This window comes from Rana temporaria, chromosome 4, assembly GCF_905171775.1.
Source record: "Rana temporaria chromosome 4, aRanTem1.1, whole genome shotgun sequence".
Taxonomy (NCBI): domain Eukaryota; kingdom Metazoa; phylum Chordata; class Amphibia; order Anura; family Ranidae; genus Rana; species Rana temporaria.
The window spans coordinates 186,006,767-186,026,736 of record NC_053492.1 but is presented as its reverse complement, the minus strand read 5'-3'; the positions used below and the strand labels follow the sequence as shown (position 1 = coordinate 186,026,736).

At 40.0% G+C, this 19,970-nt stretch overlaps 1 protein-coding gene across 3 annotated transcripts in view; it reads right to left on the bottom strand.

The window, feature by feature from the left end:
* Positions 1 to 723: 723 nt before the first annotated feature.
* ATP13A3 (ATPase 13A3) overlaps positions 724 to 19,970 on the bottom strand; it is a 156,796-nt gene continuing 137,549 nt past the window's right edge. For 2 of the 3 annotated variants that reach the window (XM_040349508.1, XM_040349509.1), the window contains exons 25-33: positions 19,397 to 19,506; positions 14,699 to 14,795; positions 14,185 to 14,257; positions 11,186 to 11,363; positions 10,668 to 10,837; positions 9,063 to 9,151; positions 8,873 to 8,953; positions 3,359 to 3,448; positions 724 to 2,894 (exon numbers count right to left, since the gene is read on the bottom strand). In XM_040349508.1, the coding sequence (XP_040205442.1) occupies positions 2,697 to 2,894; positions 3,359 to 3,448; positions 8,873 to 8,953; positions 9,063 to 9,151; positions 10,668 to 10,837; positions 11,186 to 11,363; positions 14,185 to 14,257; positions 14,699 to 14,795; positions 19,397 to 19,506 (1,086 nt within the window). In that variant the 3' untranslated portion in view covers positions 724 to 2,696. The remainder of the gene's footprint in view (positions 2,895 to 3,358; positions 3,449 to 8,872; positions 8,954 to 9,062; positions 9,152 to 10,667; positions 10,838 to 11,185; positions 11,364 to 14,184; positions 14,258 to 14,698; positions 14,796 to 19,396; positions 19,507 to 19,970) is intronic. The other variant, XM_040349511.1, reaches the window with a different exon arrangement.

The window sequence follows — 19,970 nt, the reverse complement described above, 5'->3', positions numbered from 1 at the left end:
AATTCAAAAACTGTTGATTTATATATCTGATCAAAGTTAACTTTCAAATATAAGATTGTTAAGTCAGAGGACCACCATAAAAAAAACAGGTAGCTAGCATTTTCATAGGAAGGTTAACAATGGCAGGTTTTAGGCATTTCTCACATGAAAGGTTTCTAGCCACATTATTGTGAATAGCCAACAGAACTACCAACAGCATTTTATGTACAGCATGGGCAATTGTTGTCATATTTACATAAGATAGTTTTGCAACCCCAAGATTACTATTGTGGCACAAGAAAGTTTTTGGAATACCAATACCATACTTCCCAACCTCCATGACCCAAAAATGCAGTTTGTTTGGATATGTACATAAATATAACCCTATAGTGCCTGGAGGATGCACACAAATAATTTCCCCAGACAGTATCAGAAATCGATGCAGCAGAATTCACAGCTCTAAGGTCTGAAATGCATAGATATAGCAAAATAAAAATATTTTTTAACTTTTGGTAACATTGACAAAAGGATCATTCATTTTCTGAATAATTTACAAATATCATGCAGGCTTCAGAAATGTTTTTTGATGCAAGCACTGGATGGAGTTTGGGGTTAAAAAAAAAAAAAAATGTGTGTGTATATATATATATATATATATATATATATATATATATATACACACATACACACACACACACACACACACACACACACACACACACATATATATATATATATATACATACATACATACACACACACATAATTACGGTACTACCTCAGTTGAATGCTGCTGTTATTACCCAAATCAGAAATGTCTTATTTTTTATAAAAATTGTATTTGTTCCTCAGGAACTACTAACTGAAAACATAGGCTCATCCAACAAAATATTTATAGGTTATCAATCCAGTGAATAAGCAAACAGACCAAAAAATCGAATTCTAAATTGGGAATAAAAACAGCACATGGAGATCTACATGCAAGTGCTTATTCAGTAAGGGAAAGACCTGCGTTAAAAGTTTTGCAAGCTATCAGCTTTTACTTTTAAACTGAATTAAGATTGGTCTATATGGGTAAATGCACGTATAGCCATTTTTTTTTCTTGCAGGACTTGCGCTCAACTGTCTACAGCTTGCCATCTCAACAAGAGGCATACAGAATTTAATTTAGAAGATATACGATTCTTCAGACATTGGAAAAAAAATCTCAGTGCAATATTTATTAAGAATAAGAGCTGCAATTCCTAATCACCAAGCAAAAAATAAACCTTCAAAAACCAATACGGATAAAAAAAATACATACAGGTTGTCATAGTGGATAGCACACCTCACTGCCCTTTGCATTGTTATTATTCGCTCAGCTTATCTGATTTAAAGATTCACACCTAGTGCCTCTTGTTTTGCATGTTGGTGCTACACACATAGGGCAGCCCATTCATTTAAATGGTCTGCCCTAGGTGAGACAAAAACACAAAAGACGCAGCTTATATACCTTATTTGGGTATTGAGCTTCATGCTTTTTTTTTTTTAACCACATTGTGATGCTTTTGACACATGTGAAAACACACATCTAGTTGCCATGTTTGGGGTGTCATTAACAATAAAGGACACCGCAAGCGTGACACACGTTTTGTGCACGTTCCATGAACACCAAGTCTGATGCAGCCTTAAAGGATAAGTTCACTTAAATAAAAACATTTTTTGCAAGTAAAAAAATGTGCATTTACTATTTTTCTTTTTTTAGGAGCCTGGAAAGTATTGCTCCAGCGGACAGCAGATTGCTGATGCCATACAGGTCTCCTAGCAGACTGAGTGTGAGCTCTCTGCCCTGTACATGGTACAGCCAGGCAGTTTCACATTGACAGGAAAACTCAATGAACTATCACAGCACTCAACATCGCTGTGGTAGTTCATTAAAAAAACTAGCCGACAGCCGCAAGAGGATGTCGGGACTTCTAGTTCATTCATACACAGAGCTCTGTGTATGAATGAAGCAACCATGTGGGTGGAGCACCACACGTCCATGCTGTTTCAAAAAGTGAAAGCTAGTACAGGGAGCTTCTCCCCATACCGCTGTTACAAGGACAGAGGGCAGCAGGGAGCGTCTGCAGCAGTGGGAACATGTTACATGTTCCACCCTAAAAACATGTTCCCAAAGGTGAACTTATCCTTTTAATCATCTTCTTCAGAATTATTTATATGGCATCAACACAAGCCATTTCCAAACCAACACAGGTTAAAGCTGTAATGCACCTCCCTTCCGTTTGGCAGTTGCCTAGACCCCTGTCATATTTCCGGGCCACAGGAAACTAAAAGCAAATTAGTTAATTAGCATGACAATTACACCTTTTTACACAATGGTCCCAAATGACTTGGAAAAAAGGAAGAATAGAAGTGATATTATATGAGCAAAATAATTCATAAAAAAAATTCATGTTCCCCACCTCACACAGTGCTGCATATAGAATTGAAATTATTATTAAAAAAAAAAAAAACATTTCTGAAGCCTTTAAAAAATGAGTTCCATTCAGACTTTACACGGAGACTTAAGTATGCAACGCTGGTGACCATGCCCAACTCCAGAATTAAGACACTATGAAAACTCTAGTGATGGGCTCTGCAGTGTACAATGCATTACAGACCCCACCAGCAGTGCATATGGGACAATCGTATTGGAAACAAAATAAAAAAAATAAAAAAGCCACTTAAAGCAAATGCTACGTAATTGTGACAATATGGTGACCGCCATTTTCTTGAACAGAAGTTTTCGCTTCAGTAGTTGTTCTTGGCTTAGGTGGCCAGTCTGGATCCACCAATAGTTCCTGTGCTAAGTGCATGTATTTGGCTTTGGGCATCTTTTTTCGACAGAAGCACAAAAATGAGCAGAAATGTCCTCCCCAACGATCAATGGCCTCCTAGAAAGAGCAGATTCAGTAAGTGCATGACTTAAGGGCTTGTGTATCTAGGCAACAACAACACAAGTTAAAATAATAAGAAATACATGAAAGCAGCCCAATTGTATTTTCTATTTAAAGCAACAGATCAGTATATCCAACCCCAAGAGGACAGATAAAAATATACATCAAGTCTACATTCCTAATACTTTACAGCTTTGGTAGAATCCATAATAAGTTCTTTGGGAAGCATTACATTAGCAGCACTGGTTAGCCATAACAGCAAGATTCTCTCACAAGGTCACACCATGCACGTCAACACATTCACCAGCCTATCTCACCATCTATTTGTGCAAATGTAGCAGGAAGATGAACACACACAAAGATAACAAAGGCACATGACACTGCATAGCAGCTAATGCTAAAGATAAAAAGGGACTGCAGGGTTTAAGCTGCCCAGTGCATATGAACAGTGAAGTTCCAACCTGTGGGGGGTGGGTGACCATGAGGTGGGACTCTCCCTGCTTGTCTCGGTTGAACACAAGCTTCCAGAGTATCATATCAAGGACGACAGTCTGCGAGAAATTGTGGGTGGGTGGGAAGAATTAAAAGGACCAATTCATTAGAAACATGCAAATTAATAAAATTAATATTTAAAACAGGCTATGGTCAACTATTAGAATCACAATTACTGTGCTTTCAATCACCTGGTACCTGGAGAAACCTATTCTAATAGACATATGCTTATTTGAGAGACCGACACCTTTATGTGGTATTCCCACAATCGATGTGCATTTTAAATACACACCAAACGTAGGTTAGCAGATTCCCATTTACCCTAGAGTGTAACTAAAGTATTTTTTGGGGTAGAATAGAGAGAAAATCCTACTGTTATCACCGAAAGTGAAGGAAAATCCAAAATTTTAGGCTGTCCTTTGAAGAGGAAGAAAAGGGAAATATTCCAATAGGGACACTAGTTCTGAGTAACCTGGTGACAACCAGAGATTCCCTCACGTTCAAGGGATTTCCTCACAAATACCGTTTTGGATATGGGAAAGGAAGAGATGGGAAAAATGGGTAAGAGGATACAGATGGCAAAAAAAACCTGAAAGGGGTTATAACCCTCCCCTACCGTAGCCAAAAATAAAATAAAAAAAATGAATTTAGTTCTACTTTAAACATGAAATTTAGGTATGATTGATTGTTTTTGCATAGTTACATTGGTCTAGTATGGACTAATGTAACTATGAAAATGTCATACCCGACTCATGTCAGTGTGTAAGCTGCTAATCACTGCTGTAGCAGCCAGGTGCAGCAAAGTGGCTGCAATTCTGCATAGTAACCCCAGGGGATCACTCGCTTGGCACTGCCCCCATTCAGAAAAAAGCCTTGTATTTTTTTCAATGAATAGAAGGCGGTCTCTGATTTGACAAGGTGGACCGGTCACATTACAATCTTCACCCGCCCCATCAGAGAATGTCGCTACTTTACCCAAATTCAAAGCCAATTTTGCAGTGTGGCCGCATTGCGACTTGCTTACACTCTGTGCAACTTCATTTAACAGGTGTTAATGCAAGTCACACAAAAATAGTATATAAAAATAAAAATGTTCGTAAAAAAAAAAACCATCGCAATAAGCGTTTATTGATTGGTTTGCGCAAAAGTTATAGCGTTTACAAAATAGGGGGTATTTTTATTAATATTTTTTTTTACTAGTAATGGCGGCGATCAGCGTGTTTTTTTTCGGTACTGCGACATTATGGCGGACACATTTTTGGGACCATTGGCATTTTTATAGCGATCAGTGCTATAAAAATGCATTGATTACTATAAAAATGACACTGGCAGTGAAGGGGTTAACACTAGGGGAAGGGGTTAAGTACATCCCTGGGTGTGTTCTTACTGTGGGGGGGGGGGGGGGGGCCTCACTAGGGGAAAAGACTGATCGCTGTTCATACATTGTATGAACAGAAGATCAGCATTTCTCCCCCTGACAGGACCGGTTTACACACACAGCTCCCGTTCCCTGCTCTGTAACGAGCGATCCAGTGTGCCCGGCGGTGATCGAGCCCGCCGGGCACGCGCAAGGGAGTCGGGAGCGAGCGCCCCTAGTGGCCTGTGCGAGAGCCGACGTTATACTACAGGCTCTCGCGCAGGGGAGCCGACTTGCCGCCGTAATATGACGGTAGGCGGTCGGCAAGCAGTTAAATAGCACAGTAAAGTGAATGTCGGTAGCTTAAAGTATCTACAGCCAAAATGTATTTTATTTTTTTAAGTTTGGATAGAGTGAGGAAGGACTGCAACTCCTTTCAGGTGTTATTGCCATTGGAAGGTCTTGTTGAAGAGATTCCTTTACCTTCTGTCTAAAATATTTCTTCCCCAGGACAGGAGGCAAGGGGAAATTTCTTTAACACGGATATAAATCTGTCCAGTGGATCTAGCTACGGGGAAAGACTGCAAGTACTGAACTTATTCTCTCTGGAGAAGAGACACTTGAGAGGGGATATAATTTCAATGTACAGATACCGAACTGGTGACCCCACAAGAGGGATAAACCACTTCCGGGCAAGAAAATTTAAAAAAAGACATGCGGCCATTCACTAAAATTAGAGGAGCAGCGGTTTAACCTTAAACTGCATAGAGGGTTCTTTACTGTTAGAGCAGTAAGGGTGTAGAATCCTCATTCACAAGCAGTGGTTTTAACATAGAGCATCGATAATTTCAAAAAACTATTAGATGGGTACCCCAACGACCTCAACATGGATATACAATTTAATATAAACATAAAGCACACACACAGGTTGGACTTGATTTACATTGTGTCTTTTTTTCAACATCACAAACTATGTAAAAAAAAAAAAATGCTTTAACTAGGGGAATGCTAAAACCCATCTTTTTTTTTTTTAATTGCTGGCAGTTTCCCTACTATCTGCCTGGTAAAAGATTGTCACCAGAACATAAAGTGAGTTGAAATCTTCCCATATAGCATTACAAAATGACAAGGGTTCTAAACCTGGCCCATTATATACAAAATGTAAAAAAACTTTAGTCTGTAGTTGTGTCCACAGGTAACCAAGGATTACCACATGGGCACTTTTTCACAGTAGAGGTGACAATGCTTCAAGCCTATTGGCATTTACAAGGGAATCTGCGTGATGTGTAACAAATATTTGATTCTATAGCATATATCTATTAGAACGGACTCCACAGTAAACAGCTTTGATTCATATTGCAATTATATATTTAAAAGGCATAGTTTGGGGCACTTCTATTCCAGAAAGAGATGCCCTCAAAGCATGCTTTTGGTGCACATGTAATTAATATTGAAAAATATACATGCTCTAATTTATGTCGGTATAACAATAAATGACAACTGTGCTAGACAGCATTGACACAAGCCAGAAAGTCTGAAATTGTCCACAGTTCAGGATAAAGGCATTGAGAAATGAATCCTAGACCACTTGGCAGATGTAATTCTAAAAATTATTTTACTAATATGTCTGTAAAACCTAGTTAAAATATTTGGAGGCAATACTACATGCATTTCTTTTTAATTTGGTTCAGACTCTGTGGTAAAGCCATAATCACATTTAATACGATGATATCAATTTATAGGCATTACAAACTTCTATATGCATAATGTTACACTGTATTTGGAGTTTATCAGGCTTCTCAATTATGGACCTTAGAGCTCTGGAGGTAAGAAAATCCATCCCAATATCACAGGGATTACTTTTCTCCCTCTTAGTATTGATTACAGGAGTGCAACTTTGGTAATTTTGGTTGTTTCAAATTTGTGGTCCTGGTGATACCCCACAAACTACTTCACTATAACAATTTGAGAAGTAAGCCTTACTCAATGGCAGGACTGGACTGTCTTTAAGTGGTTAGGCTAAGGAAAGTTTTCATCTGTTCATTTAAAACAAAAACATCCTCATGCCAAAAAGTCTGCATGCCTTATTGTTAAATAAAAGCTGCAATGCATGCCTGCAATGAGCACAAGCTTTAAAAACACAACTTGGCAGCAGTACATAAAGGCAATACACATCAACAGCAAACGCATCATACTCTGGCTTGCTGTGCTATAAAGCAGCATACCCCACAGCAATACATGCAGCATTATTTGTTTTCTTAAAGCATCAGGCACTATTTTTTTTAGCTACATTTAAGCCAGTTTTAAACACAAGGAATTTTTTATGTCATTATGCCTTTAATAGCCAATAATCCTATTTTTTGTAAAAGTGACATTTTAGGCTGCAGCACATTATTCCGGTGAAAGATAAGTAGTCACCCTTACTTGGAATTTTGTAGTAATAAAACCTGCGATTACATTTTATTTTTTTGTACCAATACATGCAATGAAAAAATAGTCCAAATGTAAAAATATGTGGTTTTCCAATTTATGTACAACCTCCACATAAAAGGTCTTGATTTAGATAAGCATTCAGAATTTTCACTGTTCAATTTTCACTCTTCAGGAGTTGCATCATGGTGTCCCATTCCTACGCAATATTCTTGTCAAGTTATTTAAACAAAAAAACACACCTATTTTCAGAATTCTCCAAAGCCCCTCAGAGAACATAGCTAAAAGAAAAAAATGCATCATTAGAGCCAGCATAGACTGGCTTTTGTGTGCTTCAGGTCAACTGCACCGGCAATGCATTCTGAGCGATCTCAGAAATGTTTCAAACTGATGTCAAAAGCATGCTGTGTTTGCCCATCCAAGCCCACTGACACAGGCTTTTAAAGGTGACAGATCAATCAAAAAAAGTCAAAGAGAAACACCAATCAGGGTTAAGTTAAATTAATAAAAAACTCTTTAACCACTTAACCCCCGGACCATATTGCTGGTCAAAGACCAGAGCACTTTTCGCGATTCGGCACTGCGTCGCTTTAACTGACAATTGCGCGGTCATGCGACGTGGCTCCCAAACAAAATTGGCGTCCTTTTTTCCCCACAAATAGAGCTTTCTTTTGGTGGTATTTGATCACCTCTGCGGTTTTTAGTTGTTGCGCTATAAACAAAAATAGAGCGACAATTTTGAAAAAATGAATATTTTTTACTTTTTGCTATAATAAATATCCCCCAAAAATATATATAAAAAAAAAACATTTTTTTTCCCTCAGTTTAGGCCAATACGTATTCTTCTACATATTTTTCGTAAAAAAAAAAAAAAAAAATCGCAATAAACGTTTATTGATTGGTTTGCGCAAAAGTTATAGCGTTTACAAAATAGGGGGTAGTTTTATGGCATTTTTATTAATATTTTTTTTTTTACTAGTAATGGCGGCGATCAGCGATTTTTTTTGGTACTGCGACATTATGGCGGACACTTTTTTGGGACCATTGGCATTATTATAGCGATCAGTGCTATAAAAATGCATTGGATTACTATAAAAATGCCACTGGCAGGGAAGGGGTGAACACTAGGGGGCGGGCAAGGGGTTAAGTATGTTCCCTGGGTGTATTCTAACTGTAACTCTAACTAGGGGAAATAACTGATCGCTGTTCCCCCGCGCAGGAGTCAGGGACGAGCGGGCGGCGTGCACGCGCCCCTAGTGGCCGCTTAGAGAGACGGCGTATAGCTACGGGCTCTCGCGCAGGGGAGCCGACCTGCCGCCGTATAACTGCAGCGGCTGGTCGGCAAGTAGTTAAACTACCCCACAAAGCTCAGAGTTCTAACCCAAAAGGTTCATAGCTGTCATTGTAGCCAAATAGGGTACCATCAAGGTGAATGATAGTTTTTAGATAGATTTTAGATAGATTTTTTTTTTTATTACAATTTTATGCACCATCAAAATGTTAAGTATGTTCTTCAAATTAAATGGTAACAGTTCCAATTCAACCTTAGTTGTAACACTACATAATATGAAAAAGTACAAACTAGTTTATTGCGCATGCAAAGCACTTTATGTACGATTCATGCGTACCTCTAAAAAAAAAACTCCTGTCTGAAGCCTATACTATATTAATATTACCAAAAGCTTCTAGGTCTTACCTCTACCAAAACTGATGTCAATGCATTTCCAATAATAATGTACAGCATTACAAGGCGCCATTGAAATGGGACACAGACCAGCTGAAAAAAAAAAAAAAGTACAATATATTAAAGTGAAAGACAGTCAATCATGCTTGAGTAAGAGGCAGAGGAATCAATAACAAGTTCACTTTATAACAGTACAGCTTACCTCAAAAAAGCTGTCAACAGAGTTTATAGGGTGCAGCATGAAGAATATTATTAAGGCATAGAGAGCCAACACTGAGATTACAAAGAAATCTAAAGGAGAGAATGATGGAAGGACATTAAGGTCATTATATGCCGAGTCTCAGGAAAACAATTACAATTCTTTGTTCTAGCTCAAATATGTCCCGATTGTGGCTATTGTAGACAACTCATCCCTACAGCTACCGCAACAGACACCCCAGGATTTATTCACAGGATAGGAGCTGGTTACACATTTCGGATTTATACTGTGAACTAATGTTTTCCCAAAGATACAAGGAGGGGAGGGGGGGGGGTGTCAGAAAGAATGCATTTTTCCCATAAAAACATACTGTATGCACAAGCATTGCACATCTTCTAGATTGTAAGCTCTAATGATTCCTCCTGTATTGTAATTGTACTGTCCTCCCAGAAGTTGTAAAGTGCTGCGCAAACTGTTGGCGCTATATAAATCCTGTATAATAATAAGCAAACTTCTGCAACAATCATGTTAAAAATGGTCACATTGGATCCCCACTTCCAACCCCAACCTTCAGTAGCTGCAGATTTGTCAAACACAAGGTGTGTGGATACTGAGAATGGACAGGAAATGCCTAAAACGTGGCATATAGGGATAGTAAATTTAAAGGACAGAGTAACCTTTAGTGAAGCTGCTATTTAATAATTCCCCTGCCCCCTAATTACAGCCCACCTGGGATTTTGGGGAGAGATTTACTAAAACTGGTGTGTTCAGATCCTGGTGCAGCTGTGTATGGTAGCCAGATTCTAACTTCCGCCTGACAATAAAACCTGCATGCCGATTGGTTTTTATGCAGCTAAAGCAGATTTTTCATGCTCGTATTTTAGAAAAACTCTGCTAATACGTACAAGAAAAGAATCACCCCCCTTTGATGTTTACATCTTTTACTTAGTTGTTATAAGTTCCATGGAGTAAATACAGCTGGATAAAACAAAAAACTGTCTTCATTTTCAGGCCACGCAGCAACACAAAATGTGATTTTAGGGCCAGTTCACACCAGACGCAGTTCCGTACAGTTTTGTGTGCATTTTATCTGCACAAAAAATGCATGCATAGTGTTTTCCATGTACTTCAATGGCTCTAGTTCACACCATGCAGTAAATTTTTTGGTGCAGAAACTGACCGGAAACTGACTGCATGGTGTGAACTGGAGCTAACTAGAGCCATTGGAATACATGGAAAACACAGTGCATGTATTTTGTGCAGAAAAAAAGCACACGGAACTGAACGGAACTGCGTCTGGTGTGAACTGGCACTTAAAGGGGGGTGATTCTTGTCTATACCCACTGTAGATTGGGACTGATGGTAGTTATAATCCTAGGCAGGCTTCACTAAATAACAGATTGACTTTTAAAAGCAGAAATAAAAAAACTCTAGCAGTCAAAGCACATACGGAAAAAGACCAGTTCCTCCCCATATAATAATTATGCATTTTTTCACTTACAGCTCTGTATAGCAAGGTACAGAGCTGGGTTTGACTATACGTAAACAAACATCTCCAATACACTAGAAAACTAAAATACACTACAGCTTTGAAAAAAAAACACGTACAGTTTTTGTAGCTGGGCTGGCGAAAGGGTTTTCCTTTTGAAAATACAACTGCCACAATGAGATACTGGAAGCTGGATACATAGAACAGGGTTGTGTTCTCATAGTTGCTGATGTTATGCTCATCAATTTTAGTGTGATTTTCATGACCATCTAAAGAGATATTGCAGACACTGGAAGAGAAGAATAGACCAATCAGAACAGGTGTAATAGGGCACAGACAGACAACTTGTTTTACAGGGGGACCATATTCTTCCACTTCAGCCAAGTGACCAATCGTGTCAGCCATCGACATATTTGGCTGGTCTTCTTCCGGGTTCTGATCTTTGCCCATTTTGTAAGGCCAGGATAACATCAATCCCACGCATGCACATTTCCAGTGCACATTGCAAACAAGCACATAATAGAATGGACATAATATGTCTATTCTGCATTTAAAAAAAAAACTGCCTGTTTGCAAATTGTTATTTTGTGTATAAAGTTCCACTTCAAATAATAAAGAGTAGAATGATGACACTTACTTGCTGCTGGGTGTCCAGACCTCGTACCAGGGCTCCTGTTTCACAAGCAGAAAAGCCATGGTTTGGAATGCCAAGCAAATAAATATTTGGGAAAGGACAGAAAATAGAAGGGGTCCAGATATTAGACCAGATGGGGGTCTTTGTGCTACCAACTCTTTCCAGGCTGGGTTTAAACTCACTGCAAATGAAAACAAAGCTTTACTAAATCTCAAATACATATTAAATACAAGAATACATGATCAATTCTTAATTACAGAAATGCACTAATCTGATTTTAAATCATAAAATATTGTTAGCTTAACCACTTGCCGCCCGCCATATAGCAGAATGACGGTGGCAAAGTGGTTTAGTTATCCTAATCGGACGTCAAATGACATGATCAGGATAACAGAGCCCAAGAATGGCGATCGGAGGTGCTGTGTGTCAGTTTGACACACAGCAACTCCGACAGAGGCTTCATACCATGTGATCAGCTGTGGCCAATCACAGCGGTACATCGCGTGAACCAGGAAGTTACGGTAAACGTCTCTCCTCGGTTCACGCTGACAGGGAGAGCCGATCGGCGGCTCTCCCCGTCAGAGGGGATCTGTGCTGATGTTCAGCACATTGATTATCAGCACAGCCCCCATCAAAAGATGCCAATCAGTTGCCAATAAATGCCCATCACATGCCAGGCCTGTGCCCCTCTATAAAGCCTGTCAGTGCCCATGAAAGTGCAGATCAGTGCCCACAACAGTGCCTAAAAAAGTGGCAATCAGTAATGCATGTCAGTGCCACTCAGAAAAGCCCGTCAGTAGCTCCTCATCAGTGCTGCCTCTCCAGTGCAACCTATTAGTGCTGCATATCCAGCACCCCCCATCAGTGCCGCCCATCATTTATTTTTAGAAAGCTCTATTTGTGGAAAGAAAATTATAAAAATTATATTTGGGTACAGTGTTGCATGGCCGCGCAATTGTCATTCAAAGTGCGACAGCGCTGAAAGATAAAAATTGTCTTGGGCAGAAAGTGTGCCTGGTATGGAAGTGGTTAACTAACGTATTACCAGTAGAGTGCTTTAAATTATCTAGAAAATTAGCAAAATTGTGTTTTGTACAGTAGTAGTTTGTACACTTAAATCAACACAAAAGTGCATTTTTTGGCTTGTCTGAAGCATTAAGAAAAGGCACATGCTGCTTACTTTGACAGAGCTGTACACCAGCTCAAGAAAGAAAACAGAAGACATGCTTGAGGCATGGGGAAATATTCTACTAGTGTGTTTTACACAAAGGATTCAAGAAGAAATTGGAAACAGCAGTAGTATGATCAGAGAAAAAAAATGCAACTCTGGAAAAATAAAAAATAGAAAGAGCAAGCAATATCCTCTGTCCGCCAGGCAATTAATATTTAAAAACCAGGGTTTCCTAAACTTTTTTTTTTAAACAATGGGGCCAGTTCACGGCACTGTTTGTGGACTGCACTGTGATCAATAAGGATATAAAAAAAAAAAAAAAAAAAAAAAAAAAAAAGAAGAAGCCCTAGCATCCACAGCTCTAAAAAGATACCTCTGTGTCAGTCAAGAGACATTCAATTGCAAAATTGTGCTTAGACATCAAGATTGGTTTTACTTTTACGCGTGAAGTGGTTAAGCAACAGTCCTCCACTGCAAAATGCGGAACCTTTTTTGAGGCAGAAGGATCAGAACATGCAGGTAAGCATCTTTGATGTCCTGTCTTCAGGAAACTCCCTGCTAGAAAGAGGTTGCCACCTATTCCATTCAAACTTCTACACTTAAGAAATGTGTTGAGTCTCTTGAGGTGATCAAGAACTTGTCGAAGAGTAATATTTTCTTTGGTCTCCATGAACGTCAAGCGTGCGAGTGGAGTGCCCTTTTATTGTGAAGTGGGCTTGATCTAAGAGCTTGAGGCCTGAGGTGCCAACAAAAATGCTTTTTTGAATTAAGAGGAATGTCAGGATTTTTAAATGTAGACTACTATTCTAAGGGGTAACAAAATACCATTACCTACAGACACCAACTGGATGTAAGCATCCAAGTAGGACTGAACAAAGATTTTCCCTCAAAAAACATGTTTTTAGCAGGACATTTCCACTGACAAAGCTTCAGCCATAAAAACCTGCGCAATAGTACAGAGAAGACCCAAAGATTCAAACGTTGCTGGATAGAGTACTTTAAGGTTTTTGCTTGCTTCCTTAATTCCATTAGTAGAACACCACTTCTTGTCATGCGATGAGCCAGGACCTTATTGTTTTGACACTTGCCAACAACTGTCCTCAGAGATGAGTAGTCAAAGAAATGGATCTGGGGAAAACGAGTCTCCTGATCCTGGGTGGAACCATCTAGCTATTTGCGCGCAGAGCTGCATAGCTGTGACCATCACATTTAGTCACAAACAAAAAAACTGAAGCCTTGCCTAGAGGGGTTATGCTTGGAAAGGGGACTTTCTGACGTGCAATAAAAGAAACTGGAGTTTGGCATGCTGGAAATTGTTGTTGTAAAACATACAGCTTAGAGCTAAAGGTGCATGATGAGAAAGGACAGTTGAGGCTTCTAAAAATTCAACAATTTTGTGAACAGTAAAATCAGTCAGTAGATAACAGTCCTCTAATACAATGTCCTCTATAGTTACTAAAATGATCTGCAATAAATATTGTGGCTAAAACTTCAGACTAAAGCTACCCTGCTTGACCAGTCTCTCGAATGGGAGTCTTTACTTTCTACTTATCTGCTAATGGGCCTTTATTTTATAACACCATACTCCTACCTTAGCAGCAGGATACCATATAGTATTCTTGTCTGTCCTAAACAGAATGACATCACTCCCAGGTCTTTCCAAGAAAAAGAGAACACATGACCAAATATAACAAACAAATACTGCGCTTGTGTGAAAAAAAAAAAAAAAAAACAGAAGCGGCAACAATAAAATGTGAAATATGACACAATAGACACTAATTAAAAAAAAAGTTAAAACGACATAAAATATGTGGACAATAGGAACACTTACTTGTAAACGCCACAACCAGTATGATGGCCAGGTCAATGAAGAGAAATTGGAAGTCACCTAAATTGCTAAGGATCTAGACAAACAAGCAGGACAAAAAAAATACATTTGCTTTTAAAAAACTGCAACTACCTAATGCTAAAACAGTCTGTTTGAAATCTATGCATGTATAAAAATGATATTATATAATAAAAAGCGATTGAATTTTAGGATGTATGAAAACATGGGATTCAACGTTTATATGTTTTAAGTGTCATATTGGCATTCCCCAAGAAAGCAAGACCGTAATACGTAAACCAATGGGGGTGTTTGTTATCTCTGATTGGGACTAAAATGACTACCTCCTAAAGGCAGACACTGTTTAATGTTTTTTTATTATTAGTAATGTATAAGATTAGGAATGTTAAAAAGTGATAGAGTGTTACATTAAAAAAAAGCTCAGTGAATGATTAAGTAGCATAACATGGTACAAAGTGTAAAAGACTGCGTAGAGACACTAATCGCAGACTATACTCACAGAGTAGAGCAGGGTGACAGAGAAATACTGGATAATACTGTACAGAGCCATGAATTTGAATACACAAAATGAAGTGATTAAAGCTGCACGCCCTTCCCTACAAAACAAAGTAGAGAGCATCAGGTATAATATGACAATTATAATCTCTTAAATTAAGTGCATAAGCGAAAGATAAAAATTCAATCTAGTGTAAAAGCAAACATGTTTTAAAACTAGGAGTTTTAACTAGTAAATACAGCAAATAAACATTACCAATCTTTTCTTACAATGGGAGGGCTGTCCACAATCTGACTGGTGGCACAGCATACATCAGGGGGTGCCCAACTGATGGCCCGTGAGTGACCTCCTGCTCTAGAGGGGGGTGTTGGTTATAAGCCCAGATAGCGGGTTCCTGATTTGCCACCCAGAGCATCAGTGATGAGAATGAAGCTGGCAGTAGAGAACAGAGCCGATGCTTCCGGTAGAGTGCCTGCTACCATCATAGATGGAGTGATACCAAATGCACTCTGCCTGGGACAGAAACAGCTGGTGATACCTGCAGGGCGATTCCCAAAGTGAAGATTTTCATAAAAAAAAAAAAAAAAAAAAAAAAAAAAATATTTTTTTTAAGCACAATCACATAGTAATGGGCATATTCATTCTAGTTCTGCACTGGTTACTCTGGGCCAGGGCCGGATTAACAATGGGGCTGATGGAGCTGCAGCTCCAGGCCCCTTTCTCAAGATAGGCCCATTTGCCCAAAAAAAAAAAAAAAAAAAATTTTTTTTTTTTTAAGAATTTGGGGGGTTGTAGCTCGATGACCAGAGGTTACAGAAACCCCACATTTGGGGGTAGGCATGGGAAGAGCTACCCCACAACTGGTTAAAATATGGGACGGCTATCATATATGGTTCCGGAGATACGGGCCTGCTTGCACAGCCTGTCAGAAGCTACATTCAGAGCGGCCAATATAAATACAAGCTGACACACTACAGCAGACTGATAGGATCACAGTGCTTATAATAATTATTTGTATATTACTCATGGTAATTAACCCCTTGCCACCCAGGCCAATTCTGACACTTCTCTACTACATGTAAAAATCATCATTTGTTTTTTGCTAGAAAATGACTCTATGGTGGTCTTTGCACTTTTTATGTTGCATGGTATAGAGCTGCACGATTCTGGCTAAAATGAGAATTGCAATTTTTTTGCTTAGAAGATAGATCACGATTCTCTCACGATTGTTGCGGCGTAACATCATCTTTCACATAAAAAAAAAAAAAAATGGGCTAACTTCACTGTTTTGTTTTTATGGTTTTTATTATTCATTGAAGTGGGAAAATGCAGTGTGACATAAAATATTGCAGCAATAGCCATTGTATTCCCTAGAGTCTCTGCTAAAATATATATAATGTTTGGCAGTTCCAAGTAATTTTCTAGCAAATAATATTGCTTTTTAACTTAAGAAACAAGTGTTGGACTTTAAGTGGTTAAATTTAGTTACAATGTTAGTTAGTTACAATGTTTCATTTTGTTTACAAACTTCGCAGACTGCCCAGATTTGTTCTTTACACACAGAAGTGTATCCCTTTGATCTAAGAAGGAAGTGTCAGTTACAATGTTTCCTGTTAAAAACTTGGCAGACTGCCCAGATATTTTCTTTTAACAGCTGAAAGTCTCTCCACTTGTTATATGAAAGAATCAGCAAACTCTGCATTGAAGATTGTCAGGGGGGTTGAATCGAGATCACGATTTTTTTAACGATTAATTGTGCCGCTCTAGCACGGTATTTGCGCAGCAATTCTTCAAACATGTTTTTTTGGAAAAAAAATGTTTCATTCATTAAAAAAACAGTTAGTTAGTTAAGTTAGCACAATTTTTTTTGGTATCCTAAGCGATGCTTTACATTTTTTTAGGTTACATGTTTAGAGTTACAGAGGAGGTCTAGTACTAGAATTATTGTTCTCGCTCTAACGATCGTGGCGTATGTAACCTGTGTGTATCTGGCTCTGATACTACCAGTGCCTACCCAGCCACTGACTAGTATCTCTCCCCAGCCTGTCCCCACACACCCTCTCACCTGCTGACCTGTGGATGGGGGAATCACTCCTGCAGTGTTATTGTGTTCTGCTAGTGCGTACAATGATCAGTGTTGCTAACTTTAGCTGGCAGCACTGATTGTTTTAAGAAAAAAAAAACAGGCTGGTTGTACTCAAGTTGATTAATAGATTGACTTGTGTAAAACCAGCTAGCCCATACATAGATTGACTATGGCTGGTCTCTGCATAATTGGCGTAATTTCAATCCATGTATGACCCGCTTAACCACTACTCAGTCCCTAAATATCCTTCCACTCCTGTACATAGTGCTCACTGTCATACTCTCCACACTCCTCTCCTGTACAAAGTGCCCACTGTCATACTCTCCACACTTCTCTCCTATACATAGTACCCACTGTCATACCCTACACACTCCTCTCCTGTACATAGTGCCCACTGTCATACCCTCCACACTCCTCTCCTATACATAGCGCCCACTGTCATACCCTTCACACTCCTCTCCTGTACATAGTGCCTGCTGTCATACACTTCTCTCCTGTACTTAGTGCCCACTGTCGCACCCTCCACACTCCTCTCCTGTACATACTGCTCACTGTCATACCCTCCACACTCCTCTCCTATACATAGTGCCCACTGTCATACCCTCCACACTCCTCTCCTATACATAGTGTTCACTGTCATACCCTCCACACTCCTCTCCTATACATAGAGCCCACTATCATACCGTCTACATTCCTCTCCTGTACATACTGCCCACTGTCATACCCTCCACACTCCTCTCCTGTACATACTGCCCCATCATACCCTCCACACTTCTCTCTGGTACGTACTACCCTCTGTCATACCCCCTCACTCTTCCTGTACATACTGCCCATTGTCATACCCTTCACACTCCTCTCCTGTACATAGTGCTTTTTTCCGTACCCTTTGTACTCCTCTCCTGTACATAGTGCCCACTGTTAGACCCTCCACATTCCTCTCCCTCACCTGCACATACTTCCCACTTATATACGTCCATACTCCTCCCCTATGTCGCATACCCACAAAAACAGTTCTTTAAAATTATACTGAATACCCTCAATGTTACCAGCTCTAGAATGGACACACTTTTGTTAGTTCAACTAAAGGAAATATCAGTTCTCATATTTGTTCTGCCCCATTATTAGTACTCATTTAATTTTGTGATTACTACTATGATGTATAGAGGAACATCGGGGATCTCAGCTACTCTAAATATAGCACTTATATAAAAAAGTGGCCCTGAAAATATTTTTTAAATGTTGGCAACTGTGCACTTAGGCACTGCCCAAGGGCCACCGTCCACCGGGTCAGTAGGGGGCCCCATGAGAGGCTCCTGGGATCCTGTGATAATAAAGCGGTAGTAAACTTTCCTGACATTACTACTTTTTAGAGACCCTGGGGTAGGTTATGCCACAATGTACAAGTATGCACAGCATATTAGCACATTAGTGTACACTTACATTTTCAGACTGAGCCCTCCAGTGCTGCGCTGTGATGAATCCGGCAGGGCCTGGACACTTCCATCTTCACCCGGTCTTCCTTCTGGGTTCTGTGCCTTTGGTCACTTGCCTTGGCTGGGCTGCGTTCATGTCATTCCCACGCATTTATTTATTATTTATTACACCCCATTCACACCTCCGCGACAAAACGCCCGACGCCGGCCGCTCGTGCCGCTGGAGGGGAGAATTCCCATTGCTGTCTATGAGATGGTTCACATCTCATAGACGCCGTACACCTGCGGCATGAAAAAAAGTCCCGGACCCTTTTTTTCAGGCAGCATTGGCGTTCGGCCATACAAAGCAATAGGAAGGATTTGTAAAAAAAAAGTTATACTATACGCGGCAAAATACGCCGCGTACGCGGCGTTACTTGTCGCGGAGGTGTGAATGCAGCCTAAAAGGCCCCACCAAAATCCTCAGCACCAGGCCCATGATGTTCTTAATCTGGCCCTGCTCTGGGCTGCTTTCAAACTAATCCGCAGGTGCAGCGCAGTGCACCTGCTGGTTACCTACATCAAGCCATAGACTTCTGTTATTACCTGTGGGTTTGGTGCGCATTCTGAAAGCACTGTCAGAAAGTGCATCCACACCTGCAGGACATAATAAAATTATATGACAAAGTGCAGCTAACCAGCAGGATAGCCACAGGTGCACTGTGCTGCAGGTATAACGCAGTGCATTGGTGTGAAAGCAGCCCTAGGCCCTTTACACATGATCGGTCTGCCTGTTGGTTTTTCAGGCGGACTCAGACCCTCCATTCACCTCTGTGTTGAACTTGAGTCCATTTACACCCATCTACCTCCACTCCAAGTCAATACACACACAAAAAATAAAAAAAAATAAAAAAGGGGATCCGTCCCCTTCCATCTGGGATCATATAGAGTAGAGTGGGCCGTGTGCTTGTCCGTTCTGCATATGCAGACCTGTCATCCGCCCGCTCCACTCATTGTGGCCCGTGACTAGTTACCAAGTTACTTAGGTGGCCCTCGCTCTTCAAAAAGTTGGGCATCATTGGCTTACACAGTGCAAAATTGGGGCTGAGTATCCTGAGGCTTTATGAACCTATATGAATTCAAATAGCACATCTCTTAAATAGATCTTTTGTTAGTTAAAACCGATAGGTAAATGTACTATACCGTATTAGATCTGGCACACATGCAATGCTGGGCGTCCGGGAGGTGAAAGGTGATGCTACAGATGCTTCCAACTCCGATAGTGATATACCGCCATGGGCTCTTTTCAGTGCCTGTGATGAGATCACCAACAGTAGGAAAATGCTAATTTAATGCAGTCAATAAGTAGTCAGTAATAAACTTAAAGCGGAACTAAACCCATCAGTTTCCCAAAACAGTTACAGTACATTCAAGGCAATGCCATGAATGATAAAGGCCTCATTTACACAGGATATACTATACCATATGCCCAAACAGAGCTGTGTTTGCCGGCACAGCCCAGGGGTTTCATGCAACCCTGTGTAGGCAGTCCCATTGATGTTGGATGCATAGACAACTGCTGTGTCCCAATATGACATTTGCGTGGGGGCACGTGCTTGTCCTCAAACTCACACGGTCTGCATTTGAAACATGCAAAATGCAGTAGTGTCATACTGGGCTGATGTGTCTGTGAAACAGCTGTGTCTCAAATGACAACAATAGATCTGCCTGCACAGGGATGCATAAAACACCGGTATGTGTGAATGAGGCCCGTTAC